The sequence below is a fragment of the Dichomitus squalens genome, assembly GCF_000275845.1.
Source record: "Dichomitus squalens LYAD-421 SS1 unplaced genomic scaffold DICSQscaffold_2, whole genome shotgun sequence".
Taxonomy (NCBI): Eukaryota; Fungi; Basidiomycota; class Agaricomycetes; order Polyporales; family Polyporaceae; genus Dichomitus; species Dichomitus squalens.
Genome location: NW_006766884.1, coordinates 1,381,762 through 1,405,680, shown reverse-complemented (window position 1 = coordinate 1,405,680; position 23,919 = coordinate 1,381,762). Strand labels below are relative to the sequence as shown.

The window sequence follows — 23,919 nt, the reverse complement described above, 5'->3', positions numbered from 1 at the left end:
GAGGCGCGTTCAAGCTGCGTCACACCGCGCATTGATGGGATGGTCACGAACCATGTAGCCGGCGCTTCTTGAACCGCGTCGCGTGGACTTGGACAGGGGCGCATGGCCTCTTGTCCTCACCTCGACTAGTGTCACTGCGCGTGGCAGGTATCAATCATAGTTGCTTGCTCCTTTCCAATCTATTGCTTTGCTTCAGCTCTCTGTTCTGTTTTTTCTGTGATCTTTGCTGGCCGGACCCACTGAGTCCGACGTAACGGCTCCACGAACACGCTATGGTTCTAGGCTCCCCCTCTTCATCCCTCGCTGCGAAACTTGTTTTCTGGTCTGGGGACGACTCCGACCACGCCCCCAGTGGCACAGAAGCTCGAGATGATGGGCACGCGGAAATCGACGCTCACGCGCACAAGGGACAGTCTATGTACGTGACTATATTCGAAGGTGTGTCCTGTAGCGCATCTTCGCCCGCTGCACAATTGACTCGGACGTGTTTCGCGCCAAGACATGTTGATGGAAGTCCTCACGAGCGAGGCTCACCTGTTTCAGCGAGATGAGCTTGACTGTTTCATGGCATGGCATAGGCTTTCCTGTACGTTTGACACCAAGCTCTCTGGAGACCGCGGACTGACAGGGTCGTCTTCAGACGACGCGAAGTATCTGTTCTGTCGCCTCTGTCTGCGCAAGACGGACAAGTGGCACAGGCTCAGTTCCCTCAAATACGAGCAGGAACTCGGCCAGAATGGAATCCTAGCAGCCATTGAACTCCTCTGTCGAGGCAAGAAGGGCGAACAGAGGGAGCCTGAGGACGTGAAGCCCAAGCTAGAGGACCTTAACCCCAACATCCCCGATCTAACCCCGCCCTTCAAGGTCAAGGTCGAGGAAGAGGACGTGAAGCCCAAACTAGAGCCCACTGAGGTTTTGCTCCCGACAGAAGCATCGGGGCCTAGGCAGTCTGGTCCCGAGATCATTGATTTAACTATGGATGAAGACGACGAGCCCCCACAAGCTGGGCCATCGCGCTTGAGCCCTGCAATCGACTCACCAACATCGTCCACGCCCTCGTCCCAGGACTCCATCAGGACCGCAGACTACAGTGTATTCGCGGACGACGAGGAGCAGGCAGATATCTTCGAGCTGCTCGATTGCCTCACCACCCCCGAGCTTGAAACTCTGACTCAGCAGCTCAAGCTCAAGCCCAAAGGCGCCAAGAAGGTGAGGCACAGCCCAGTCCGAGTCTTTACGTACTGACCTGACTCACGTCGTCTACGGTTGCCTCCAGCGTGACACACTCATTGACGCCATCCTGCGCGGGTCAGCCACCCAAAGCACTCTCCAGTTTACAAGGTCGAAGAAGGGCAAGGAGTCGATGCTGCAGACAAAACTGCCGTTCGCCATAAAGCAGACGCAGAAGTCCCTACAACAGTCCACGCTCCCATACAATCGGCAAACCCAGCTGGAGCGAGTACGCTATATCGTCACGAACAAGCTCAGTACGTAACATCGCCTCGCAACTATGCCGCTGTTGCTCAAGACGTTCCCATGACCAGAGAAATGCATCCGTCTCAACTCCGACGTCGTCGCGCTCTTCCGCCGCGCCAACCTCGTGTACTTCCGGAGCACCCAGTACACGGGCGAACTCCTCACCCCCGCCCTCCTCGCGCGCGCGAAGAAGCGCGAGTACGCGGCGTACGAGTTTATGCGCACGCGCGACATTTGGCCCGCGCGCGAGGACCTCCTCGCATACGAGGAGGCGCTCGCGATAGAAGCCGAGGTCGACGCGCTGCTCGAGGGTACCGGTTTTGGCCGCGCAACGCCGGCGAACGGGGGGCAGGATCGGTCGACGTCGAGTCGGACGCCAGTGCCTCTGGGTGGAAACCGGTTTAGGACGCCTATTACGCCTGGACGGCGGGCAGGCGGGGCGATCCCGGAGTCGCCTGTGGTAGTCAAGAGTGAGCCGGACGCTGGGGAGGAAGAGACGGAGCGAGTCCGCAATGCGCGCAAGGTGAAGGAGATCCTTGAGCGCGTGTACCCGAAGTGGGTCGACCTCGTGCAGACGAAGGGCGAGAGGAATCCGCGCAGGAAGGGGTTGGAGCGCTTTGACTGTGGTACGTCTCTCTCTGACCGCTGGTAGCAGGATGAACTGACGGTCGCACGTAGGTCATATCCTCACGCGCGTCGTATGCAAGGGTGCTGCTGCCCTTGGTATCTTGAGGGAGTACGAGGAGGAGCTCAAGGTCCTCGAGACGCTTCTAGCGCAGAAACGCTGGCGGCGCGCAAGGCGTGGTCGGTGGTACGAGCGACGTGCGCTTGTGCTCATGACGCACTTGAAGGACGAAGAAGGCTGTCTCGAGGAGGCGCTGGAGGTCGTCATCGCTGGGCTGAAGGACGAGGACACGCACGTAGGTGAGCTGACGCTCCCATCTTTTCCCTCGGTAGAGATCGAGCGGTTGCTGAATCAAAATGGGCGCAAATTAGTGTACCGGCCGATGCTCGAGAGGCGGTTGACGCGTCTCGAGAAGAAGCTCAAGGTTCCGCTTGAAGAGTGCCACGAGTGCGAAGCTCGTCTACAGGCTGCGATCGACGTCCATGTTGAGGGTGTACGCATCCGTCACCGTGCGAGTAGCCTGAGGCTCGACTCAGTAGGCCGGGTCAGAGGCTCCGAGAACCCCGAGCAGAACCTGGGCCTATCTTGGAGCAATCGTCGGCAACCTAGTCCTAGGAAGCCTAGGGAAGAGGTTGGTGCGCTCTTCATGAACTACAAACATGCAGAAATATAACCTCTTCAACACAGAAACCGGAGAAGGGCGGCAAAACAATCTGGAAAGGCCGGGACGACGAAGAGGTTGAGGTGGAGATCCTTGCGCTGCAGCACTACGAAAGCCATGGGTGCAAAGGGTACGCATGTTTCGATGTATCTGCGCGATTGTGCCATGCCAATCTGGCCTCGTTCGTGATAGGTTCCACTGCGAAGGCCGAATTGTGACAACGCTCTTTGGGCTGCTCTTCTGGGAGATCATTTTCGCCCCCATCCCCGGCGCGTTCGAAACGCGGTACCAAGCGGCCCCCCTGGACCTCGCCGAAGACACGTTCTACTACTCACGACAGGAGCTTGTTGAAGCACGTCTCAAGGAACTCCAGCTCGGGAAAGCGCCCGAGATACTCGAGAAGACGTACGATGCGAACAAGGACGTCATGTGCGTCGGTGTGCGGTGGGATTTATTTCAGAAGGAGGATCTGCTCGGGATCGTGCGGGTGTGTGGAAATCTCTGAGTCATGGTCTTGATGGCGATGGGCTAATGCGCTCTGTACATGCAGTGTCTGCATACCAACGTTTTGGTTGCAATATGCCGACTGATGTGCGAGGACTACGCGGCTCGGACGGGGGGTGTTCCTGACCTGATCATCTGGAATGAGGTCGAGGGATATGCTAAGTTTGTCGAAGTGAAAGGGCCAGGCGATACGCTGCAGGAGAACCAGAAGGTATGGTCGATCCTCCATCTTGCCAGAACTTGAACTTATAACCATGGTGCAGGTGTGGATCGACGTTCTGCTGCAGGCAGGCACGCCTGTAGAGGTATGCCACATCTATGAGCAAGGCGACGAGCCCAAGGGCAAGAAGGGCAAGACACCGAAGAAAGTGCAGGCAGAGAAAAAGGCCGGACAGAAGCGCAAGCGCGACGACTGGCTCGTTGAGTCGGAAGAAGAGGAGGTCGACTACTCGCAGCTGGACAGGCATACGGAAGACGAGGCGGAGGAGGAGGCGGTGGCTGGGCCGTCCAAGAAGCGAAGGACCCGGGCCAAAGTGGACGAGCCGGACTCGCCGACCCCGCGGAGGATGGCGAGGATTAATAGCCAAGTCGAGGTCGTCATCACGAGCACTCCTGCATCAAGACATGCGAGTGCCTCTCCTTCGAAATCCAAAGGGTCGCCGTCCAAGAGGTGAGGATCATCGGGAGGCAAGAGCTAGCTTGAGGAGCCGAGCCTTCTGCTTATCACTTAGACTGCTAAGTTATGGCTATTTATCGATGTATAAGTACTGCTCTATTCTTGCCGTTGGATCAAGGCGCTTCTCGTTTGTATCAGCAGGGTCTGTACATAGGTTCGCAGGGGCACTTAGCCGGCAAACGTAAAGGATGGGACTCGAATTCGAAACAATCATGAACGTTCTGTTACACCCGCAGATCGCTCCTTGGTGTGGCAATCAGTTCTTTTGCTTGTCCTTTATCTATGAGTTTGTGGAATGTTGGTACCCTTTGAGCTCCCACCCTGAGGTGGAGGTGGCGGAACGCATTACATGTGATCGCGTCGGGCGTCCCGGTACATCAGACGCTGCGGCTTTGTCCCCGCGACCACCGCTTTTAGAGCCAACGCCATCCTTTCTCCCGTACCACACCCTGGCAACAATTGCCCTGACCCTCAACACCTCATCAGTTCGCCGCTGTGCTACACATTGAACTCAAACCATGTCACCAGGCTCCGCGGCCGGACCGCTCCGTCGCTCTTCCCGTCTTCTGGAGAAGAAGAGTACTTTGACTGTGCAGGACGACGCTGACGTCACTGAAGAAGACTCGAACGTTGACCGCATCCCCGAACCGCCGCCCAAACGGCGTCGCAAGAATGCTTCGAAAGTCTCAAATCAAGTCGCACGGCAGGACACTACATCGAGAGGAAGGAGGAAGTCTCTCAGCAAACTACCGGACATGCCGCTAGACATTCTCTACGAGGTGCGTCTAGTCGTCATTACAACGTGCTACAGCGTCTTCAATGCCTACACTTTCTATATTCCAGGTGTTCTCTCACTTGCATCCGTATGACTTGCTGCGCCTGGCGCGGACCACCAAGGCATTCCGGAGGCTGCTCTTGAGTCGTTCTTCAATTACGATATGGAGGGAGTCGCTTGCATCCGTTCCCGGCCTTCCTGAGTGTCCACCTGACTTAACAGAGCCCTCCTACACCAACCTTCTATTTGACCCGCACTGCCATGTACGTCCTCTATGTCTCAGCTCCGTGGTGCAGTCTGTCTCGGCGAGCAATGCTGTCAGTCGCTAGACGAGAAGGCCCACTGCTTTGTCATTTGGGAACGATGTCGGCGGCGTGTGTCATTCTGCACAACGGAGAGGGCCGTCCACTCGGTGGATCATTGCTCATTCTTCTGCCTTTAGTTTTGCGTGAAAGCGCGTGTTATGACTGTGATGTGGGCATGCCGACTGCGATGTTGCAAGTCGTGTCTCAAAGACAAGTGCGCATATATCTTTGCTCTGAGTCGCTCAATCACTGATGATCCTTAGTTTCATCGAGCTCGTTGACATCTTCCGGACTATCGGACCACCTAGTTGGCTCAAACCCGGAGCGATGCTCCCAGCGGAACAAATCAACAATAGTTTGTATCCAGGTGTCATCAATGTTACCAATTGTCTCATGTTATCCCCAGGGCTATTGTTCCCGAAGTTCAAGTTCGACGAGCTTCTCGAACGCATCGCAGAATGCGAAGGAGATGAAGAGAAGCTTAAGGCGCTCGAGGAGCAGCGCATACAGCTCGTCATTGACCAGGAAAAGGTGCGTTGCAGCCACTATGACCATACGCCTTGTATTGAAGAAACCAACCTTGTCCAGAGTGCTGAGATGCTGGAAGATTGGCAGGATGAAGCGAAACACGACCGCTATATAGATAAGCTTCAGCTGCGCTTACGACGCCAGCACCAGTGAGTCAATGCGAGATGTGCGCTGGAACACTCATATAATATCTGCTCACCAGGATATTCGCGCGGCTGTGTGCCTTAGGCTATGCCTTGGACCTTCAGGCCATGACGCCCGAGATGTTTGATCACTTCTTGGACCATCCATCCGTAAAACAGCCAAAGGAACTCACCGATCGCAGTACGTCATGCGTGATGTTACTCCTTGCACCTGTCAGCTAACCCCTTTGTTCAGTCTGGAACAACATCAAAGAATCCATGGTTGCCTTTGCGGAATCAGCTCGCGCCGATCGCCTCATGCGCAAGCACGCAGAGGAGTACATCAATCGCCTGGAACTCATCCGGGACGCTGTGTCGGACTACCTCTCGCAGTACCCTCTCTGGGAGAATCTGCCCTCGGTTGCAGACTTTTCGTGGTACACGCCGTTCAAGGACATCATCATGAACCGTGAGCGTGGAGTGTTCTTTGGGAAGGCCGCCTTGCCACCCGAAACGCTCAACCCGGCGCTGGATAAATTTGTTCGACAATGGCAGCTAGACATGCGGCGACGTTTGTACGAAATGATCCCTGTTGCAGCGCGTCCTGTGGAGGCGGAGAGGGTGATCAAACGTGTCAAAGAGGAGTTTGTGAACAACGAAGGCTCGTCGGCGGAGACTACCGAGGCTGCAAAGGACGAGAAGTACAAAGAGCAAGAGCAAATCCTGATCGCTCTTTCCCTTGCCACAACCTGGTTCAGGTGCGGACACTGCGCTTGCCTACTCGACTATCCCCGCGTGCAAGCCCACCGATGCCTCAAGACGGGACCTGCGATCAAGGTGGACCGAAAGACGGACGCCGACGACCGGGCGAATGCGTACAACATCGTTCTAAAGGAATTCCCGTGGAACTACACTGGAGACAAAGTCTCCTACGACGAGGAGGCGAGAGCTGCCGCGGAGAAGGTCGTGCGTGCGTACGGGCGCGACCCCAAGAAGACGGAGGCCTTCGACATCGATATTTACTCGCCCAGATTTGCGTGCGGGGAGTGCAGCCGGGACGGTCGCGTCTATGTCATGCCGTGGAGGGTTGCAGTGCGTCGTCCGCAATTTCCATATGAGTTCAAGTCCACGGCCGTGCTAACTATATGCGCTGGCTCATAGGTTGCCCACCTGTCTGACCACAGAGGCAAGGACGTGAAGATCACGCTTCTCAATGACCGCGACAGAGATTATGCCCAGGATCGTGAGCGAGACTACATGAAGGCATATTTCAGCGATGTCTACAAGATCTGGGGCTGCGTCCGCTGTCGGGGCGATGCCATGCCCCTGCGCGATGTACTAGAGCATTGCATCTCGGAGTATGTTGAGCATCTGCCAGTCTTCATTAAGTCTCCATCACTCATGTGCATCGCGACAGACACGACATCCAATATCCGGGGGAAGAAGAGGATTGGGACCTTCACCCGGATGCCGAAACATCGCTAGGCGTTCCTGCGCAGGCCATGCCGTACCCAGAGGCTGCCCTAACTACTCCAATTCAGCATTGAGATTACCCTGATATCGCCATCAGTAGAGCATACTTTATCCTCGTAATCCCGTATCTAACACACTAATTCGATCTGTATGCTTGCTGAATGCTAGCTCTCAATTCTTATCCTAAAGGCTCCGCAGATCTGTCAATCATCCGTAGTCTACAATCCGACTGAAGCCGTTCTCTCCCCGCACGTCGACTTGAACTCCATTCTGATAGCATCTTCGTAGACTACCAAGGCATCATCGAGATCAAGATACCTCGCCGTAATTTACTCATGTCCTCACCTGTTAATCCTATCTGTTATGCTGTACTTCCGATGGTTACGTACAAGAGCTCCACCAAGGGGTTAATTACGAATGCCAGGAATTCAGTGTGGGAGTCAAATAGTCATGAAAGATACCGTGTATATGTTACACCTCTAATAAGAGCGTACACCAGTCGTCCACCGTATCTACCGACACAATCAGAGCGCCCTCTGGCGCATCCGTGCACTGACCGTCCGGAGGCCGGCATATACCTTCCCGGGAGGCGAACCCAAGATGAGAGAGACGATGGCGTCTCGGGCAATTTTGATGTTCTGGAACGAGCCCAGGATATGAATTTTGCTACTCCAGACCCATCAGCGAAGGTCTCAACGCAAGGAAGAGAAGTCACGTACGTATCGGCAAGAACAATGCGAGTGCGGCTAGCGTTCTCGATGGTGAATTTGGTCTTCCCATCCTGACCAGCGATGCGACCTTTCGTTGGAGTGAACGATAAGTCAATCTCGCCAATTCGCCAAGTAGGAATACTTACCGATAGCACGAGATAAGTGATCACCGTGGAGAGTCTTAACATCCTTGATCTCAAAGGAATCAAGGTATAAGTCATCCAAACGCAACAGGGCGATAGCGTCCTACAGGAGGTCCTGTCAGCACAGTCCCCCGGGCACATTTTGGCAGGTCGCCGGGCTTACGTTAACGTCGAAACCTAACGCATACGCCTTCACGAAGTCAGCACCCTTTTGAATTGCGCCAATGTCTTTTGTATGCTTCGACGTCTTCAAACACCTTCTGTTAGATCAGCCTCGAGGTTGCAGAACCAGTACACTTACTCGAATCTCCACACATTTCCGCTGCACGTTCATCCGCACTTGCAGTTGTAGCATCTCCGTCAACGGTGAGAATATGTTCACCCAGTCCTTTTTCAGCGGCGTCATGCGGTGTGGTGGTATGGGTATCCTGCGGATCTCCGACTTGAGGGCGGAACGCTGGGCAGATGCCGGAAGAGGAGGGAAGGCGGGGGCGTCGGCTTGTGGAAGGGCAGAAGGGTCTGTGTCAATCATGACTTCGTCGTCTTGGTCAATCCAGTTGCTCTCATGTTGAGTCTCCTCAGCAGGCTCCTCTCCATTGGCAGGCGAAACCTCGTCCATCTCCTGATCCTCCCCGCCCTCAGCTGGAGCGGTCCGCGCGGGCTTCTTCGTCATCTTGCGACGATTCTTCTTGTGCTTAACCTCAGAAGTGCTGGCTTGAGTATTGAGTACAACCATGGTGCCCAGAACGCAGCTAATCCGGATAAGATCTTGAGAGGATGAAGTGCGGATGAAACGAGAAGGACATACGAGCGCCTAGAGCAAATTCTGCATAGAGGCGGCAAATGCCGAAGGACCTCGAGTTTGGGGCGAGCTTAAGCCTTGCGGCTCTTGTCCTGTGCCGTCTCCGCTTTACAACCTCACCCCGCACCCCAAAACGACACGAGACGGTTCTCAGTCATTAGCCTAACGCATTTCAAATGGCAAGCTCATCCGCAGCTGGATCTGCGAAAAACCTGAGCGAGAGCCGCGCCGAAGGTACAGTATTCCGGCACATCACTCTCCGAGCGCTCACCCATAACTGACACATCTGACGGCTCGCTATGCGCCCTGAAAGCCCTCCAGGCGCTCCTAAACTCGCTTACGCCTGGCGCAGAGACAGGCGGGGAGGGAACGCTGAACCCGAGCCAGGTCCGAAGGATATCGGACAGGCTCGGTGAGCTTCTGGGTGAGGATGCGATCCCCGACTCGACGCAGCGGAACGAGAAGGGTGAGGTATGTCCCCACGATTTCACGTCTGAACCGCGTCGAACCTCGGTCTATCTCGCAGCTGGTCAATGAAGAAGGCCTCCCCATCATTGACATCGTCGAGCCCGTACCTGCGAACGAAAGATCAACCGCTATAGCAGCCATCCCGGCTTCCCAGGATCCTGACGTGATTCCTCTGTGGGCTCTTTCCCCTCAGGAGAAGGCAAGAAGACGCGCGGAACGTGACCGCATTCTCGATCTGCTGGAGGAAGAGGAACGCATTCAAACAGAAAAGTACGAGGAAGCAGAGCGAGAGCGCTTTAAGGTCGATCTCGAGAAGCGCAAACAGGCGGCGAAAGCAGAGATGGAGGCACTGAAGAAGGCCAGAGAGATGCAGAAGAAGATGGGGAAGGCACTGCTCAAGAATCTCGTTGTGGCCCGTGAGCGCGAGGACCAGGAGAGACGCGCGGAAGAGGAGGCCGAAAAACAGGCTAGAGAGGAACGCCAGAGGCTCAAGCCGAGGAAGAGTGTTTCGTTCGCCGACCTTCCTCCGGACCATGAATATCAGCCTGCAAATAGCGTTCCTATGCCTCCTCCGTTCGACTGGGGAGACGTCACGCCTGCCACCCTTCAGACCCCGAACAAGAGTTCCCCTGTCAATAAGGATCAGATGAACAAGGGTCCTATGAGGATGAATGTTGTGGAACGCATGCCTGGACTCAAGCCTGGTCCGAAATCTCCCCCTCCACCAAGGCAGGCGGATTCCGATGACGAGTCTGAACCCGACTCTGCTGTCACCGCGGATTCTGACGAAGGGGAGGAGGTGGAGACCTTGGATCATTCTGATACGGAGGAACCAGTGTCGCCGTCTCACGACGAGTCGGATGATAGCGATTACGGCGTTCTTCAAGACAACGAGCCGGTGGAGTGGGACGTCGACGGCTACGATTTCGCGCAACATCAGCGTGAGATCGCCCTCGCATACTACGAGAAGCGGGCTACCGTTGGTGCTGATGCTCTGGCTGCTATGCGCAACCATGAACATCCCGAAGGAGAACATGAGTGGGATCAACCAGTAAGTCGCCCCACGCTGAACGTCCTGCGTGATTAATGTGGCAACACTGACTCGACCATCTAGGATGTCCCGCTTGAGGCAACGCTTGCCAGTGTGCCACCGAAACCATCCGTGTCGCGTTTCAAGTCATCCACTGCTTTCTCGTCTTTACCTTCCCAGTCTCTCGGTGGCTCTGTGGTCCCAGCTTCCCGATCATCTGAGCTGAAAGCGGCCGTACGATTAGGCAAGCTGGAAAACGGGAACCTTGTAGGTGGCGAGGAAGGCGAGAGCGACGAGGAGATAGAGCCGGAAGCTAAGGAGATGCTGGAGATGTTGAAGAAAGGTGACGTCGTGAACGTCGGACCTAATTTGCCCTCAAACATCTCTGCAACCGATCCTGTACCGGAAGCAGCGATCCCTACTACGTCGTCCAGTCCCTCCTCCGCTGATGCATCTGCTACTACTCCGGTCAAGACGTCGAGAGTCTCGCAACTCAAAATGTCTTTGTCCGTTCCTTCGTTCACTCGAGGGACGCCCTCCCCGCCAGGGTCGAACCTCGCGACTCCGCTCACTAACGCGGAGAGATCTTCTCCGAAACCGCTCTCAGTCGGCGGCACGCCCATACCTATCCCTACCAAGACCTCACGGTTCGTAGGGCCCTCGCAAAGGGCACACGAGAAGCGTCCCGTGCAGATGCCCGGAATAGTCTTGGATTCGCCGTCCTTCCCCGCTCCCGGTGTGGTTGCATCTCCATCTTTCCCCAGTCCAAGCCATGGCGCCGCCTTTCACTCCATGATCATTGAGTCTCCTTCCTTCAACAGTCCCTCGTCGACGTTAGTTGGAACCCCAAGTAGTACCGGCCCATCATCTTCACCCAGCGTGTCCTCACCTTCTACACCGACGATCACGGCCCCAGTTAGCGCTTCGGTGCTCGAGCGTAGACCAGTCGTTGCTACTCAAGTGCGCGAATCCATGCCTACCGGACCACACTCTTCAGGGACGACTCCCGCGAAGGAGAGAAAAATGTCTAGGTTCCGCGCCGAACGTGGTTGAAGTAATGAAAGTCACCCTGTATATCTCAGATCTATTCCGCCGATGTATCGCTAGTATTTATGTGATCTCAAGGCGTATATGTATATCGGGCTCAGGTCTTTTATCCCTTATGCACCTACCGTGAAGCTTTCGCCCCGCGCACAAGACATCGTGACATTTGCTGTGACGGTGACAAGCTCTTAGAGTAAGTTCGGCAGACGCTCATAGTAGCACCATCTGTGCGCTGTCGTGAAGGTCTAGGCTTGCAATCTCGTTCTCCCACATGGTCAACCGGCCGCTCCTAGCCCTCGCAGTTCGGATAGTAATAGCACTTGGGACAAGGACCTTCTTCCAACCGGACGAGTTCTTCCAGTCTCTGGAGGTAGCTCACCATGCGGTGTTTGGGTACGGGCAACTCACTTGGGAGTGGTGCGCGGAAAGCCCCATCCGGAGCATCGTTTACCCTGGATGGAATGTGCCAGTCTACTGGGCGCTGAAAACTCTGAGACTTGATCATACCAATGCTCTGGTAGGCAGGTGCTAGGACTGTCACCGTATGCCGTGGTATACTAATGGTTTGCCACAGGTATGGGGGCCCAAGTTACTGCACGGTCTAGTAGCCGCAGGCACTGACATATGGCTGATTCGTCTCACCAGAAAGGTCGTTGGTGAGAGATACACCGATGCAGCTGTGAGTTTATAGCGCACTTGTTTGAGACAAGCGCTGACATCTTTGAGGTAGTTTTACCTCTCCTTGCTGTCGTTCTTCCATGGGCTGTCGCTTTCCCGCTCCATATCAAACTCCGCAGAGACTTCTTTGACTACGATTGCGCTGAGCCACTTTCCGTGGAACTCACATCATTCCTCATGGAGGTGAGGACTTCCTTGCACAGACACCCGCAGGCATGATTGACAACCTGTAGGAACGAGCTACGTACTGCGTTACTGTACGCTGCGGTAGCATGCGCGATACGACCCACCAATGCAATCATCTGGATATATATGTTCACTTGGCTCCTCTGGAGACTCCGGAAGCAGACTCATGACATACTATTTGTGTTGACCAATGCTATCCTGACAGGGTAAGCGTTGCCTTATACGATGCTGTGTCTCATCTCACAATGACTCCCAGCGGTGCTGTCCTGTCGGCAGCAGTCATACTGGACACCAAGTACTATGGGAAACTCACCTTCACTCCACTCAACTTCCTCCTTACAAACGCCTCTCCCGTGTCGCTCTTCTACGGCACGAGCCCTTGGCACTACTACCTCACCCAGGCGCTGCCTCTGCTGTGCTTCACTTCTATATACTGGGTAGGGAAGGGCGCGTATTCTGCTATGGGTCCCACAAGCACGCCCCCCTTACGCGCCGTCCTGGGCCTAGTAGTATGGACACTCTCCGTGTACTCGCTGGCAGGACACAAAGAGTGGCGTTTCATCCATCCTTTGCTCCCTCTCATGCACATCCTCGCCGCGAAAGCGCTGGTTGACGACTCCGGTGGCAGTAAGGCGCGCCAAACGCGTGGTTTCTCCTTCCGGCCTTCTCACCTCGTTCTCTTGTTGTCTCTACCGCTGCTAGCCTACGTGATGCTATTCCACGGACACCCGCAGATAGACGTCATGCATTACCTCCGCAGCCGTCCCGTCGAGCAATCCTTATCCATTGGTTTCCTCATGCCTTGTCATTCGACACCCTGGCAAGCCTACCTTCATCGGTCGGATCTCGCCCGAGACGGAGACGGGTCGCTCTGGGCACTTGGCTGCGAGCCGCCACTGCAGTAAGTCCGTTCTGGTTCGCGAACAGATGACGTACCTCACTAGCGCATGACAGGGGTCAGGATGCGGTTGGGTACAAAGATCAGACGGACGTGTTTTATGAGGATCCTGTCAAGTATCTGGAAACACACTTCCCACACCATGTCAATCCGAACTTCCCCCCATCGCCACTGCCTCGCTCGAGACCAGGCGTGGCAGCGGATGCCACGTATCCTTGGCGGCACGAGTGGCCACAAAGTCTCGTGTTCTTCGGGGCACTCCTGGAAGAGAATGGCGTCAGGGACCTTCTGATTCAGTTAGGTTACAAGGAAGTTTGGCATGTGGGGTCTCTCTGGGAAGAGGACAGCCGGAGGAGAGGAGGAGTACACGTTTGGCAACATGATTCCGTCGCCTTGTAGAAAGCGTGCGCTCCGTACCTCCGTAGCCTCTGCTATCGTACGAAAATCACGAATGTGCCTTACGACTATTGTCGGGCCCCGATACATGCGCAGTAGCAGTAGACCAGCGAAGACTCCTGGCCGAGGTCGATCTCGGAATGTGGCGTCGGACCGGGTTCACCGGGGTGACCGGATATAACGGCTACTTGTTTTCCGTTTGTTTCGGACGTTGTACCCTTCCGGCGATCTCGTTGTGTCGACGAGAGCACCTGTTGATGCCTTCACCTACTCTTCCTATAGAGCTATGGCTCCAAATATTCCGCTGGGCGACATTAGATACATGGACGCATGCGTTGTACGCAACCGACTATAGTCCATTCGAGGCTATCAACGTGAACATCGGAACGGCCGAGAGCCGTTACACCAAACGCGCCCTTGTCTTCGTATGCAAGCGGTGGAGAAGATGGGCGACACCTCTTCTATACGAGGATATCTTCATTCCTCGTACGTACCCCTCGCTCTACCGCATGCTCCGCTATGGCGAAGATTGGGGAGACGGGTTCATAATCCCGCCCTGCGCAAACCTCGTCAAGCGAGCGCAACTCCCGTACTCAAGCACGGTAACCTCCTCCCCACTCGCCCTCAATGCACTCAGCGTAATCAAGCTGTGCACATCCCTCGAAGTCCTCGTGCGGATCGCAGACACGCCCTCCCCAGTCGCCTACGACTTTGCAACAGATTGTCCCTCGCTTCCCTCTTTGAAACGATTGGACTGGTGGCATTCGAACGAAGCTGCGCGCAGCGGCGGTATCAACTCTTTGGCACACGTCCTTGGTGTTGCTCCTAATCTCACATATCTCTCCATTGGCGGCGAGATCTGGCCGAACTACCTGAACACCCCTCCCGTCCACCTCCCACACCTTACCACATTGCGTTTCCGGCGCGTGAACGCATTCTTCGTCCTCAAGCTCTGCCGATGGCAACTCCCCTCCCTCGAGAACGTCCTCTTCGATCACGTCCCTGGCCCGGAGCTGTTCTGGCCGCTATGGGCCGCGTACGGTGGGCAAGTGCGCACGATCGAGCTCGGGTTGAGCCTGAAGTTCTACGTGTTGGACTTCCTGGACTACATCTTCGCGGGCTGCACGGGGCTCGAGAAGCTCAACTTCTACGTTCACTTCACCCACGTCGCACCTATCAACCGTCCACAGGAGTCGCTCCGGATCGTCGGAATGCACGGGCACCCGAACTCGTTTTACCGTGTGGGTAGCGGCGAGTACTGGGCCCATCTCGAGCGCCATTTCCTGGCCTGGAGTCAGCCGGCTTTCCCGGCCCTCAAGACTGTTGTGCTGTATGGGGATTGGAACGCCGTTATCAACGAAGAAGAATTCGATCGCGTTGCAAAGCCTTTACGTGACAAGGGGTGCACGATAGAGGTCGCGCGGGAAACATGACTGCGACGGAGTCTATAAGTACGGTCGTTAAGCTATACATGATGGGTATGAGTACGGGGTATGGGTCCGGGATATGAGGCCATATACGACTATGTGATCTATCCGGGCGACGTGTGCGGCTATCATGTCTCTTCTATACTGTACTCTAACTACTCGGCATCCAGGTATACAAACTAGTCATATCAAATAGTTTGGTGGAGCATGCTATATGGTTACAGGTAGAGCATAGGAAGTGCATACCACAAGAGGACAGACATGCGATGAGGTCGTCTCGGGACATCGGACCGATGGGAAGAACAACGACCGGGCAAAGCCAGAATGCCCTTCAAGACTGGCGCCGCTCGCGGGATGGCGGACTCGTGGGAGACATTGGAAAAGGATCAGCAGTACCAGGAGAGATGGAGGGAGGAGGTGCGACACGGTGCTCGAGTTGAGTGATCAGCTGAGGGAGCTGGTATCTGGGGCGATAGGATCCAGCCACGAAAGTAGTTGGCCCATGCGCTGACACGTCAGTCCAAGGCGGTGTGGGCTGTTGCAGATGAGAGACGCTTCGGGTATATGGAGGGGGTGCTGAATAAGGTGGCGGGGCTGCCACATAGGATGGGAACGGACGTCCGATGAAATGAGTTGTATTGGTCGCGTGTGCCGCCGAGGAATCTACGCGATATGAGCAGCTCGCAACCTGGAGGGGAAAATAGAGCGTACTCCGTGTGCCAGTGGGCCGTATACCGCTCGTAGGAGTAGGCACTTGATGTTGAGACTCGTACATGCTAGGACGCTGAATCGACGTCCTGACAGGCCGCTCGGGGGTCGATGCATAGAACTCTTCATTGCGTCGGCGCCACTCATCCTGCCGAGACTCGAGCTCCCGACAGGAAGGACATAAGGCGTTCCTGGACTGGCATGCAACGCCACGACTTTGCGGGGAATTGTAGTCATCGTAAAACTGCCGCCGGCATCTTGGACAGACAGACATCGTGCCCGTGTCGGGGGGGCGCCCATTCCAGGAAGGGGGCACGTCATACAGGAACGGCGGCCCTGCTACACCGAGGCAGGGCGACCCTGAATTGGATCGGCGCTCAGGATCCATAGAGAAGATGAGGTCTGAACTGTGTCCGCTAGAGCTTCTCGCTGGAGTGTGATGTCGCCAACGATGTCCTTGACTGAAGTCCGAGTCGCCTTGCGAGGACCCGGAGTGTGCGCTACTACCTGGGGAGGGCGACCTTCTTCTGCCCGTAGGGATCGGTCGCGACGTCGTCGTATGGTACGAGGACATCCGATTTACTGCGAAAGTGGTATTTCCTGGAGGGAGAGGGCCAAGTGAGGGAGGGGAGCAGAAGAGGGACGGGTAGGGGGACTTTATACTGCGGACCGGGGAAGCGCAACCACATACCTATGGCAAACGGGCGGAAGGGACCGGGGGAGCTCGGGCATCTGCCCTTGCCTTTCTGTCATTCGCCCTCGCCCTCTCTTGCGGTTCCCAAAACGGGTGAGATGGGGCCTCCGCAAACGGCACCGAGTCATGCGGGGGGAAGGTCATGTCATAGCATTTGTGGCGCCGACAGCCGACGATTGAATTCATCAGGTGCATCTAGCGTGAACAGCCCAAGATTTGTGCGCGCATGCACCCCGCAGGAAGCTTCCAAGGGAGGGACACGGCCAGACTGGCATTGGCTCCAGCTTTGCTTCGGCTCCCGCGGCACCCCAGCTCATCCTGCGGAACCTTAAAAGGAAAGTCAGAGCAGATCCAAGTCAGACTTTGAACTGGTCCTTGATGATAGACATTTGCTGGAACGTATCCGACGTCGCTGCAGTGTGCGCAGCCCTATACTGCTGTCGGCCACGTAACTCGTGTGCGGCAACAGGTCCTCGGTTGGCCGCATCGTCCATCCGAGGCCAGTGTTTTGCCGTAAAGAGACCGCCGGACATGACGAACACTTGATGGAGAAGCTTATATGATCAGCACCGTCAAGACACCAGCATTGTGGGACGAACCTTGTTTGCGGAATGGAAGTCCCCTACCCCGGTGAACAAAAAGTCATGATGAGCTCGACGACGAAGAAGGCACGCCGTCTGTCTTATAGGGCTGTACTCGACGTGTGGCTGTGACGTCTGCCAAAGTACCGTAGCACGATTACATGCCCACAATCGAGCCACCAAAATGGTGGACAATGAGCTCAGCGGCGTGGCGTTCATGGCATCGTTTGCTATGTCTGAAAGTGGATAAACTCTGGAAAAGAGCCGCGAGTGGGATGCACCATGCGATATGACAAACCGCTGTCCGTCCGATGGTGAGATGAAATCGGCTCTAGGACAGAGGTATCCCAGATAGGAAACTTTCAGAACGCAACGCCCGCGGTGTTTCACGACCGCTTCGGCAGGTGGACAATGACATCGAGACATTTGTGGTGAAGAGGATCACGGTCCTAGGACTGTTATCCGCCACCAGAAAGACCGATGGTTCTGCGTTCAAATGGGTATATTCGCCCTCTGGCGATGTACAGCATGGCTAAGAGTCTGACATAAAATTGTTGCAGGAGACCTACTGGCCAAATACGTGCCACAATAGAACAAGATTTGAGTTGAGGCCATGGCGGCACTTACCGACTTGACAGGCTTCTGACCGCTGGGGAATTGGCGGGTGATGACTCGACGCAGGGCTTTACGAGAACGACCACAATCCCCACTCAATCGCATAATGAGCGACGACATCTGGTGAGAAGAATCAGCAGTAGATTATAGGCTCTATGCAGAAGTACAGCTCGAGATGCTCGGGAGAGTCCAACAGGGACATGAGACATGCTGCGTTCTCTACGGTCAACGGCCAATCTTCACTCGCTGAGAGCGGTTCAGCTGAAAGAAGACTAGGTTAGCAATCGACTACCGCTCCACAGGTCACTAGAAACATACGCGTCTCCGCTTCTTGAGCCTACGTGGAAGATGATCAGTGGACAATCATCCAAAGACGGACCATAGCGGTTTTGCCCACTTACTTATGCTTCTTCATCTTCTTTCGCCGCTTCCTCTTGGTGCTATCCATGTACATCTCAAACTCCGCCTCTGCCAGACTGACCTCCTCCGCCCGTCCAGATGTCACATCGAGGCCTAGCCGCTTGAGAGCCTCTTCCCAGGCAATGGAAGCTCCAATCCGATTCACGACCATCGCTCGTGCGAGTTGCCGTGCGGCGTCAGCATCGGCTTCTGGGGAGGCCTCCATGCTCTCCCCTTCCATACTACTAAAATTGGCCGTCTCGGGCGGCGGATTGGTGGGGTGCATCGGGAAGACCGAAGAATAGGACTCGAAGAGCGATGACGGAGGTTGCGAGATCGTCAGCAATGGTCGGTGGAGCGAAAAGAATTCGTGCAGTTTGAGGTCCTGAGAGCTGATACGGGGGTGCACGGGGGAGAACGAAGAGCTGGTCGTGTAGGTGTATGAGGATGGTGCGTGCATTGTCTCTCCGCTGGGTGAAGATCCGGCGGTCATCGACGGGGTGTCCTCCTTCGTCGAGGGCGAGGTCGTATCAGCATTAGTAGAGGACGATGAGTCGACCTTGGCCTTGCTGGATGGAGGTGCAACTTTGGGAGACCTGGACGAATTGAAGTATCCACCGCCCCCAGGCTTGGAGAATACAGAGTACGCCCTGCGGGCACCTGCTGCTGGGCGCAGCAGATGAGCCAGGACGGACATCGTGACCGACGAGCAGAGAGCGTTGTGGTGGTGTTCCGTGTTGTTGGAGGCCTGCCGCCTTGCCCAGGCAGCCCACGTGGGATGTGCGCTTATCATCTTTCCGGCGCTCAACTTCAAGATGCGGTCCGTCACTGACCCGGCTACTAGTAGCCCGGGTTACGCCAGCATTTCCGGCTCAAGATCCATTCTAGGCGAAGTCCTCCTCTCACGCGGACATGCGGACGATCTTAGTCTAAGACTGGGGTAGCAACAGCAATACGAATAGATAAGGCAGTAAATACATGCAGTACTGGGATCCATCATCCAACCGTCCTCTTGTCAAATACAGATATAATCACAGACCGACTCCGACAGCAGAGAACTTGAACTCGAGGGTGCTCTGGGACGTCGCCACGAAAGGATGACGTTCAGGAAACCAGTACGATCTGACCCCTCCCGTCCCTGAGGATGACTATTTCACAGTCAATCTTCTCGCCTGTGTCTTGGCACACGACATCCGTGGGGTCGACAGGATCAAATTTAATCTGCCTGTGTTCCACGAACGAGCGCCCTAGTATCACGTCGAAATGCGTCTCCTCGGAAAGGTACACGCTGTGAGTGGACCGCGTTCGGCCAACGGTGATGGGCCATTTCCCAAGGCTGCCAGATATCAGGTTGGAGTCAGCATGAGCTCAATAGCCAACCGCTGATGGACACGTACTTGACAAGCCCGCTGTATCCATAGTGTCCCGGCGCGGCGTCGCGTGGAATGAACTCATGCTTGATCGCGAACTTGCGAGAAATGTACACGTAGCGATAGCCACTCTTGAGCAGCATCCGGACTGCGCGAGAAGCCCAGAAAACGACCACGGAACAGCCAGGCACAGAGCTCGTCAGTAGCCGCAGCAGGAAGACGGGCAGTGCGACGGCATATGGTCGGCACTCACCGTTGTTCACAGGGCCAATGCTTCCGACAATAGTTCGGACGCCGTTCTCGCTGTGGAACTGCTCGAACTCTTTCTTGAAGTTCGGCACGCCGTCATCCTCGGGCTTGTGCTCCTTCGTGCCAGACCTGCGCGACTTCCCACTCCGTACAGATACTCCGTCATGTCCGAGCGGAGGGGAAGATATAGGCCTGGGACGGAACATGTAGAATGACGCGTTTCTGTATTCAGTCGACGGGGGCAGCGGTGCCTCTGGATCGCGCAAGAACATGACGAGGGAGCTATCGTGTCCTAGTGAAGATGACTTCAGTCTCCACGCGAACACCGAGAAGTCGGTGTCTGTCTCGCAGTCAGCAACTACACCAATGCGGCGGCCGTTTTAATTCAGTCGCACCATCATCCAGGTTGTAAAACGAATTGTTCCATTCGTACTTGACGTAACCTGCGCGGACAGGTTTGCCATGGAGTTCCGTGAATGCCTTCTGCGTGAGCTTCGTAAAGATCGTTTGCAAGCTGTCTTCGGCATCTAGAGAGGAGTTCAGGAACAAAACCGCTCCTCTGCCATGAACACACACCTGAGTAAATTATAGCAAAGGATGAGACGGGCGTGTGAACGTCGATCACCATCGGAGGGCCGTGCTCTGCCATGTTGGCTAGAGTCTGAGGAGGCAGGAATGTGGGAATATTGTGGAATAGAAATCTTTGGCAAGTCTGATCGTTTCTTTGTATGCTATATATGTTCGTCGCAGAGTGCACTGTGGATGACGGGGAGGCTGGCGACGCGCCGAGACCGCGCTCCACCGTTCCGATCACGATCTTACGCACGTGATCGCATAATCGGGCCATAAAGCCCTCATCATCCTCTAAGTACCATCCCAACCGGGTGGGAGACGATATGCAAGGGTCATATTCATATACACTAGCCACACTATTCGTATTTAATCGACAGTACTTGCAGTGGGCTCTCAGAGTAGCGGTTTCCTACTTCGCCGCCTGGCACTGACTGTAGTAAGGAGGTGAGACCACGACGCATGTCAGCCCCGTCGCGCAGACGGTGGGACCAGTCCAGCCATTCCCGCCACACTATAATGGAGTATGGTTAGCAAAGCCTACGTCACTGATTTACTGGAAACGGATACCTGTCCGTACTGACATAGGCGAACTCAAATCAGTCGCGGTCGACTAGAGGAAGAAACAAAGGACCAACCTCAGACTGAGTAGCAGCGGGTGCGCTACTGGTGCTAGACGGCGTAGCCGGAGTCGAGGAGGGGCCGGAAGGCGCAGTCGTCGTTCCCACCCCACCACTGATGTACTGAGAGTACGAAGAGGAGTGCGCCGCGCTAAGGTCCAAGCCGAAGAAATTGAAGTAGTTGTGCTCGGAGAAGCTGGAGTTCACATCCGATGGGTCGTCCACGCCAGTAGTGGTGGAAGCAACATAGGCTAAGACGGCAGTGCCATTGAGGTCGCCGGAGCCGAGAGATCCTCCCTCCCACACAGTGCAGTTCTGATAGGACGAATGAGACAGCTGCTATGAAATAGGCTGAGCGACCGACCTGGCAACGGAAAATAGCGTTAACGTGGGTGCTGTTTACTGTTGAAGCAGGAAGAAGGGTGATCTGAGGGCCCTCGTATGCCAAGGGTAAGACATAGTCGCTGAGGGAGGGAAATACATCAGTGTCCGGCAATCTCACTCAAGATGAATAACACACTCCGTCCAGCGCGCTCCCAGGACGATTTCTTGGCCATTAGGCCAGAAGGGGAAAAGCAAACTGTTGGACATTTGTCCGCCCATGCTGACACCGGACCAGCCATAGCTTGCGGGAACGACCATTTGCACGATGTATTCGTCCGATGGAGGGGTCAGGGGTGGAAGTATGACTCCAATGGTCATGTCCATGGTGGTATCCTGCGTGTTGCTACATAATGTCAAGTCTTCACGAAACTGTCACACAAGGTCTAACCGTGTATCCCTGGAAGCAGATGCCGCTGGTAGCATCGCAGTAGGAGGTGGCCACCTGTGCAGATCCTGATAATTCACAAGCCCATTAGGCAGTCTCAAGACAACATGCGGAGTGACAGAGTACCCAAGGTGGCAATTGTAATAGCAAAACTTGCGGCCAGAAGTGAGTGCAACATTGAGACAGTACAAGATGTTCAGAACAGAGTCTGGAGGCCTCAGTGCTTGATGCCATCGACTGGAGGCATCGTGCCCTTCATATAGTTCCGCAAAAAGCACAACCAATCCGCCTGTGGATGTGTCAGAGCAAGCTTTTAGCCCCTTACCAAGGTTCCGCCTGAGTAGAACCGTGGATGAAGCGCGTTTCGGGCTGCAGCGTCGACAAAGATATCGGCATCGACGACATGAATATCACAGCGAAGTAGAGCGAAGACGGCTCGGATAAAGGTCGCAAAAAACAAGTGGAGCACGACGTGTTCAGTAAATGTTAGTCGTAGTTCGAAGACAGGGCGGCAGCTCGGCACATCGGGGCGGAATGTCGGAGCTGCCTAATCGGGCGGGGGGCAAGCGCGTCTGTGGCGGAAGTTTTGTCGAGCAGCCTCTGTTTCAGCTGCGTCTGCACGTTGTTTCCCGCCATCCGCGCTGCTCACGAGAGACATCGCCTGACGACAAACCGACCAAGGATCATCCACACGTGAGGTCGCTATCTCAAAACACTCGACACCATGGCCGACACGGACTCGAAGGCGAAGGCATGGCCCCTCGCAGACCCTGAGCTCAACAACGAAGTGTGTTTCTCCAGATTTTGTCCAGATTGTGTCCGAACTCAAGGGTCGATCTATCATTAGATCCTCGACCTTGTAGAGCGCGCCTCGCAGTTCAAGCAGCTGAAGAAGGGAGCGAACGAAGGTGCGCCATGCTCGATTCTTGTTCTGTGCTAGGGACACGTCCATCTGACGTTCTATCCCCGTCGTGTAGCCACCAAGACTCTCAATCGTGGTATCGCTGAGCTCATCATTCTTACCGCGGACACCGAGCCATTGGAGATTCTTCTCCACCTCCCTCTGCTCTGTGAGGAGAAGGTAAGGCCCCGTCCTGGAGACCCTGCAATAAGCGCTCATACAGGAAACTTTGTGACAGAACGTGCCGTACATCTTCGTCGAGTCCAAGGCTGCACTTGGCCGTGCCTGTGGTGTAACCCGGCCCGTCATTGCTGCCAGCGTCACCACGAACGAGAACAAGGAACTTTCTAGCCAGATCAACACCATCAAGCTCAAGGTCGAGAGGCTCATGGTCTGACAGGTCTGCCCTTTCCCCGCCTTCCGGTTTATCGTTCTTCCGAGTCCTTTGCTGTCAGCATCACGAACGCTCATGTAATGTACCACATGGTTTCGTGCAGAAAGGAAACGTACGTCCCAGGGACACTTCGCGTGCAAAGCATGATATCATATAGTGTAAGAATAACACGAAAACAATAATACAACGCGAGATGACAGCCAGAGGGATACCTGTTTACTTCGGAATATGGTCTCGCGCTTGTTGCTTGACACGACGTCTGCCGACGATGTAAGCTTCCGAGCGATACGGGGGAACGGTTCACGTACTCGTATGCCGCCTTGTCGTTCCTAGCTCACGGCAGATGTTAGAGCGAAAACACGCGAGAGAGATAGAAGTCGATACGCACTTGAACATCGTGTAAGCATCGCTCTGCGCGGGATCGTTCACGTTGGGATCGTTCAAAAGTTCCTGGATACCGAGAAGCACCTGCAAACGTGTAAGCCAAATGTATACATTCGCATAAGGTTCTTCGGACCTGTTTGATCGTAATCGCCGGCTTCCAAGACTTCTCTTCGTCCAGAATAGACAGACATACGGTGCCCGAGGGGTACACGTTCGGGTGGAACAAGGGTGGAGTGAATTTGCCTACGGAAAATGAACAACTGGCTCCACGGGGCGCAAGATGCCGACATACATTTGGGAGGTTTTGAAGGATAGTCTAAAAACGTATTCAACTCTCATGGGTCCACACGGACAAGCTCGAGGTGACGAGTACCTTCGGGGAATATCATCACAAGCTTGTAGACACCACCTTCCCATGGTGTCTGTGATCCATGTGTTGAGCAACCCACGCCAAGGTCACAGTAACGTTTGTAGCCATACGTACCCCGGCCTTTCCAGGAATGCCGACCTCCCACTCCAGTAGATTCATAGAGCCATCGGGAGCCTTGGTGGGTTTAGCGTAGAAGCCCTGGACGGATCTGAGTGGGTCTACTCGCAAATCGTGCAGATTGACGCGTACAAATGGATGGTCCTTGCGCCACTGCTTACGCTCCTCGGCAAGACGTGCTCTGCAGATGCCTGACATGATGGTTAGAAGTCAAGACGCGTTAAGCTCTCATGGGTGGCGGAGGCGCGGAC

At 55.1% G+C, this 23,919-nt stretch overlaps 11 protein-coding genes across 11 annotated transcripts; 6 read left to right on the top strand and 5 right to left on the bottom strand.

Annotated features, from left to right (window-relative positions):
* The first annotated feature begins 159 nt into the window (after positions 1–159).
* DICSQDRAFT_78257 (uncharacterized protein) lies at positions 160–4,150 on the top strand. Its single transcript, XM_007361314.1, has 12 exons — positions 160–438; positions 500–586; positions 641–1,046; positions 1,092–1,209; positions 1,277–1,487; positions 1,545–2,102; positions 2,155–2,400; positions 2,473–2,732; positions 2,789–2,892; positions 2,955–3,249; positions 3,313–3,477; positions 3,530–4,150. Exons 1-12 carry the CDS (start codon positions 273–275, stop codon positions 3,938–3,940), a joined length of 3,027 nt encoding a protein of 1,008 aa, XP_007361376.1. The 5' UTR covers positions 160–272; the 3' UTR covers positions 3,941–4,150.
* Positions 4,151–4,406: 256 nt separating this feature from the next.
* Positions 4,407–7,504, top strand: DICSQDRAFT_152111 (uncharacterized protein). The gene is made up of 10 exons (XM_007361313.1): positions 4,407–4,721; positions 4,786–4,980; positions 5,160–5,236; positions 5,286–5,377; positions 5,429–5,553; positions 5,611–5,699; positions 5,753–5,874; positions 5,929–6,764; positions 6,834–7,030; positions 7,090–7,504. The coding sequence occupies exons 1-10, from the start codon at positions 4,461–4,463 to the stop codon at positions 7,217–7,219; spliced, it is 2,124 nt and encodes a 707-aa protein (XP_007361375.1). The 5' UTR covers positions 4,407–4,460; the 3' UTR covers positions 7,220–7,504.
* Positions 7,505–7,669: 165 nt separating this feature from the next.
* DICSQDRAFT_49780 (eukaryotic type KH-domain type I) lies at positions 7,670–8,530 on the bottom strand (the record flags this gene model as incomplete). Its single annotated transcript, XM_007361312.1, has 5 exons — positions 7,670–7,811; positions 7,865–7,943; positions 8,002–8,101; positions 8,162–8,245; positions 8,300–8,530. The coding sequence occupies 5 exons, from the start codon at positions 8,528–8,530 to the stop codon at positions 7,670–7,672; spliced, it is 636 nt and encodes a 211-aa protein (XP_007361374.1).
* Positions 8,531–8,976: 446 nt separating this feature from the next.
* DICSQDRAFT_177483 (uncharacterized protein) lies at positions 8,977–11,452 on the top strand (the record flags this gene model as incomplete). Its single annotated transcript, XM_007361311.1, has 4 exons — positions 8,977–9,034; positions 9,114–9,271; positions 9,327–10,319; positions 10,383–11,452. 4 exons carry the CDS (start codon positions 8,977–8,979, stop codon positions 11,349–11,351), a joined length of 2,178 nt encoding a protein of 725 aa, XP_007361373.1. The 3' UTR covers positions 11,352–11,452.
* A 141-nt stretch (positions 11,453–11,593) lies between these two features.
* Positions 11,594–13,503, top strand: DICSQDRAFT_97929 (uncharacterized protein; the record flags this gene model as incomplete). The annotated part of the gene is made up of 6 exons (XM_007361310.1): positions 11,594–11,859; positions 11,917–12,021; positions 12,073–12,203; positions 12,254–12,412; positions 12,463–13,107; positions 13,161–13,503. The coding sequence occupies exons 1-6, from the start codon at positions 11,614–11,616 to the stop codon at positions 13,501–13,503; spliced, it is 1,629 nt and encodes a 542-aa protein (XP_007361372.1). The 5' UTR covers positions 11,594–11,613.
* Positions 13,504–13,725: 222 nt separating this feature from the next.
* DICSQDRAFT_132260 (uncharacterized protein) lies at positions 13,726–16,420 on the top strand. Its single transcript, XM_007361309.1, has 3 exons — positions 13,726–15,590; positions 15,639–16,235; positions 16,327–16,420. Exon 1 carries the CDS (start codon positions 13,758–13,760, stop codon positions 14,931–14,933), a length of 1,176 nt encoding a protein of 391 aa, XP_007361371.1. The 5' UTR covers positions 13,726–13,757; the 3' UTR covers positions 14,934–15,590; positions 15,639–16,235; positions 16,327–16,420.
* Positions 16,421–17,652: 1,232 nt separating this feature from the next.
* DICSQDRAFT_97927 (uncharacterized protein) lies at positions 17,653–18,641 on the bottom strand. The gene is made up of 3 exons (XM_007361308.1): positions 17,927–18,641; positions 17,844–17,862; positions 17,653–17,786 (listed from the first exon to the last, which is right to left on the bottom strand). The coding sequence occupies exons 1-3, from the start codon at positions 18,619–18,621 to the stop codon at positions 17,751–17,753; spliced, it is 750 nt and encodes a 249-aa protein (XP_007361370.1). The 5' UTR covers positions 18,622–18,641; the 3' UTR covers positions 17,653–17,750.
* A 218-nt stretch (positions 18,642–18,859) lies between these two features.
* Positions 18,860–20,207, bottom strand: DICSQDRAFT_152107 (uncharacterized protein). Its single transcript, XM_007361307.1, has 5 exons — positions 20,120–20,207; positions 19,939–20,070; positions 19,548–19,883; positions 19,322–19,442; positions 18,860–19,260 (listed from the first exon to the last, which is right to left on the bottom strand). Exons 1-5 carry the CDS (start codon positions 20,190–20,192, stop codon positions 19,029–19,031), a joined length of 894 nt encoding a protein of 297 aa, XP_007361369.1. The 5' UTR covers positions 20,193–20,207; the 3' UTR covers positions 18,860–19,028.
* A 318-nt stretch (positions 20,208–20,525) lies between these two features.
* Positions 20,526–21,680, bottom strand: DICSQDRAFT_143465 (uncharacterized protein; the record flags this gene model as incomplete). Its single annotated transcript, XM_007361573.1, has 7 exons — positions 20,526–20,627; positions 20,684–20,692; positions 20,752–21,048; positions 21,098–21,197; positions 21,254–21,450; positions 21,506–21,570; positions 21,629–21,680. 7 exons carry the CDS (start codon positions 21,678–21,680, stop codon positions 20,526–20,528), a joined length of 822 nt encoding a protein of 273 aa, XP_007361635.1.
* Positions 21,681–22,112: 432 nt separating this feature from the next.
* On the top strand, positions 22,113–22,995 carry DICSQDRAFT_132256 (NHP2/L7aE family protein). The gene is made up of 4 exons (XM_007361306.1): positions 22,113–22,289; positions 22,350–22,410; positions 22,480–22,583; positions 22,642–22,995. Exons 1-4 carry the CDS (start codon positions 22,227–22,229, stop codon positions 22,798–22,800), a joined length of 387 nt encoding a protein of 128 aa, XP_007361368.1. The 5' UTR covers positions 22,113–22,226; the 3' UTR covers positions 22,801–22,995.
* An 18-nt stretch (positions 22,996–23,013) lies between these two features.
* Positions 23,014–23,871, bottom strand: DICSQDRAFT_177477 (ubiquitin-conjugating enzyme 9; the record flags this gene model as incomplete). Its single annotated transcript, XM_007361305.1, has 8 exons — positions 23,801–23,871; positions 23,666–23,749; positions 23,555–23,603; positions 23,474–23,497; positions 23,315–23,424; positions 23,186–23,265; positions 23,106–23,126; positions 23,014–23,056 (listed from the first exon to the last, which is right to left on the bottom strand). The coding sequence occupies exons 1-8, from the start codon at positions 23,864–23,866 to the stop codon at positions 23,014–23,016; spliced, it is 477 nt and encodes a 158-aa protein (XP_007361367.1). The 5' UTR covers positions 23,867–23,871.
* Positions 23,872–23,919: the final 48 nt, after the last annotated feature.

Excerpts from the sequence above, each read along its gene's own strand:
- DICSQDRAFT_78257 (XM_007361314.1), top strand. The coding sequence starts at position 273 with ATGGTTCTAGGCTCCCCCTCTTCATCCCTCGCTGCGAAACTTGTTTTC. Across the intron at positions 3,250-3,312 it reads ATCTGCTCGGGATCGTGCGG|TGTCTGCATACCAACGTTTT; the intron begins GTGTGTGGAAAT and ends CTGTACATGCAG. Across the intron at positions 3,478-3,529 it reads CGCTGCAGGAGAACCAGAAG|GTGTGGATCGACGTTCTGCT; the intron begins GTATGGTCGATC and ends ACCATGGTGCAG.
- DICSQDRAFT_152107 (XM_007361307.1), bottom strand. The coding sequence starts at position 20,192 with ATGGCAGAGCACGGCCCTCCGATGGTGATCGACGTTCACACGCCCGTC. Across the intron at positions 20,071-20,119 it reads CTTTGCTATAATTTACTCAG|ATGCCGAAGACAGCTTGCAA; the intron begins GTGTGTGTTCAT and ends ACTCCTCTCTAG. Across the intron at positions 19,443-19,547 it reads CATTGGCCCTGTGAACAACG|TCCGGATGCTGCTCAAGAGT; the intron begins GTGAGTGCCGAC and ends CTTCTCGCGCAG.
- DICSQDRAFT_132256 (XM_007361306.1), top strand. The coding sequence starts at position 22,227 with ATGGCCGACACGGACTCGAAGGCGAAGGCATGGCCCCTCGCAGACCCT. Across the intron at positions 22,290-22,349 it reads ACCCTGAGCTCAACAACGAA|ATCCTCGACCTTGTAGAGCG; the intron begins GTGTGTTTCTCC and ends ATCTATCATTAG. Across the intron at positions 22,411-22,479 it reads GAAGAAGGGAGCGAACGAAG|CCACCAAGACTCTCAATCGT; the intron begins GTGCGCCATGCT and ends CCCGTCGTGTAG.
- DICSQDRAFT_152111 (XM_007361313.1), top strand. The coding sequence starts at position 4,461 with ATGTCACCAGGCTCCGCGGCCGGACCGCTCCGTCGCTCTTCCCGTCTT. Across the intron at positions 4,722-4,785 it reads CGCTAGACATTCTCTACGAG|GTGTTCTCTCACTTGCATCC; the intron begins GTGCGTCTAGTC and ends TCTATATTCCAG. Across the intron at positions 5,554-5,610 it reads TCGTCATTGACCAGGAAAAG|AGTGCTGAGATGCTGGAAGA; the intron begins GTGCGTTGCAGC and ends AACCTTGTCCAG.
- DICSQDRAFT_97927 (XM_007361308.1), bottom strand. The coding sequence starts at position 18,621 with ATGTCCGTCCTGGCTCATCTGCTGCGCCCAGCAGCAGGTGCCCGCAGG.
- DICSQDRAFT_132260 (XM_007361309.1), top strand. The coding sequence starts at position 13,758 with ATGCCTTCACCTACTCTTCCTATAGAGCTATGGCTCCAAATATTCCGC.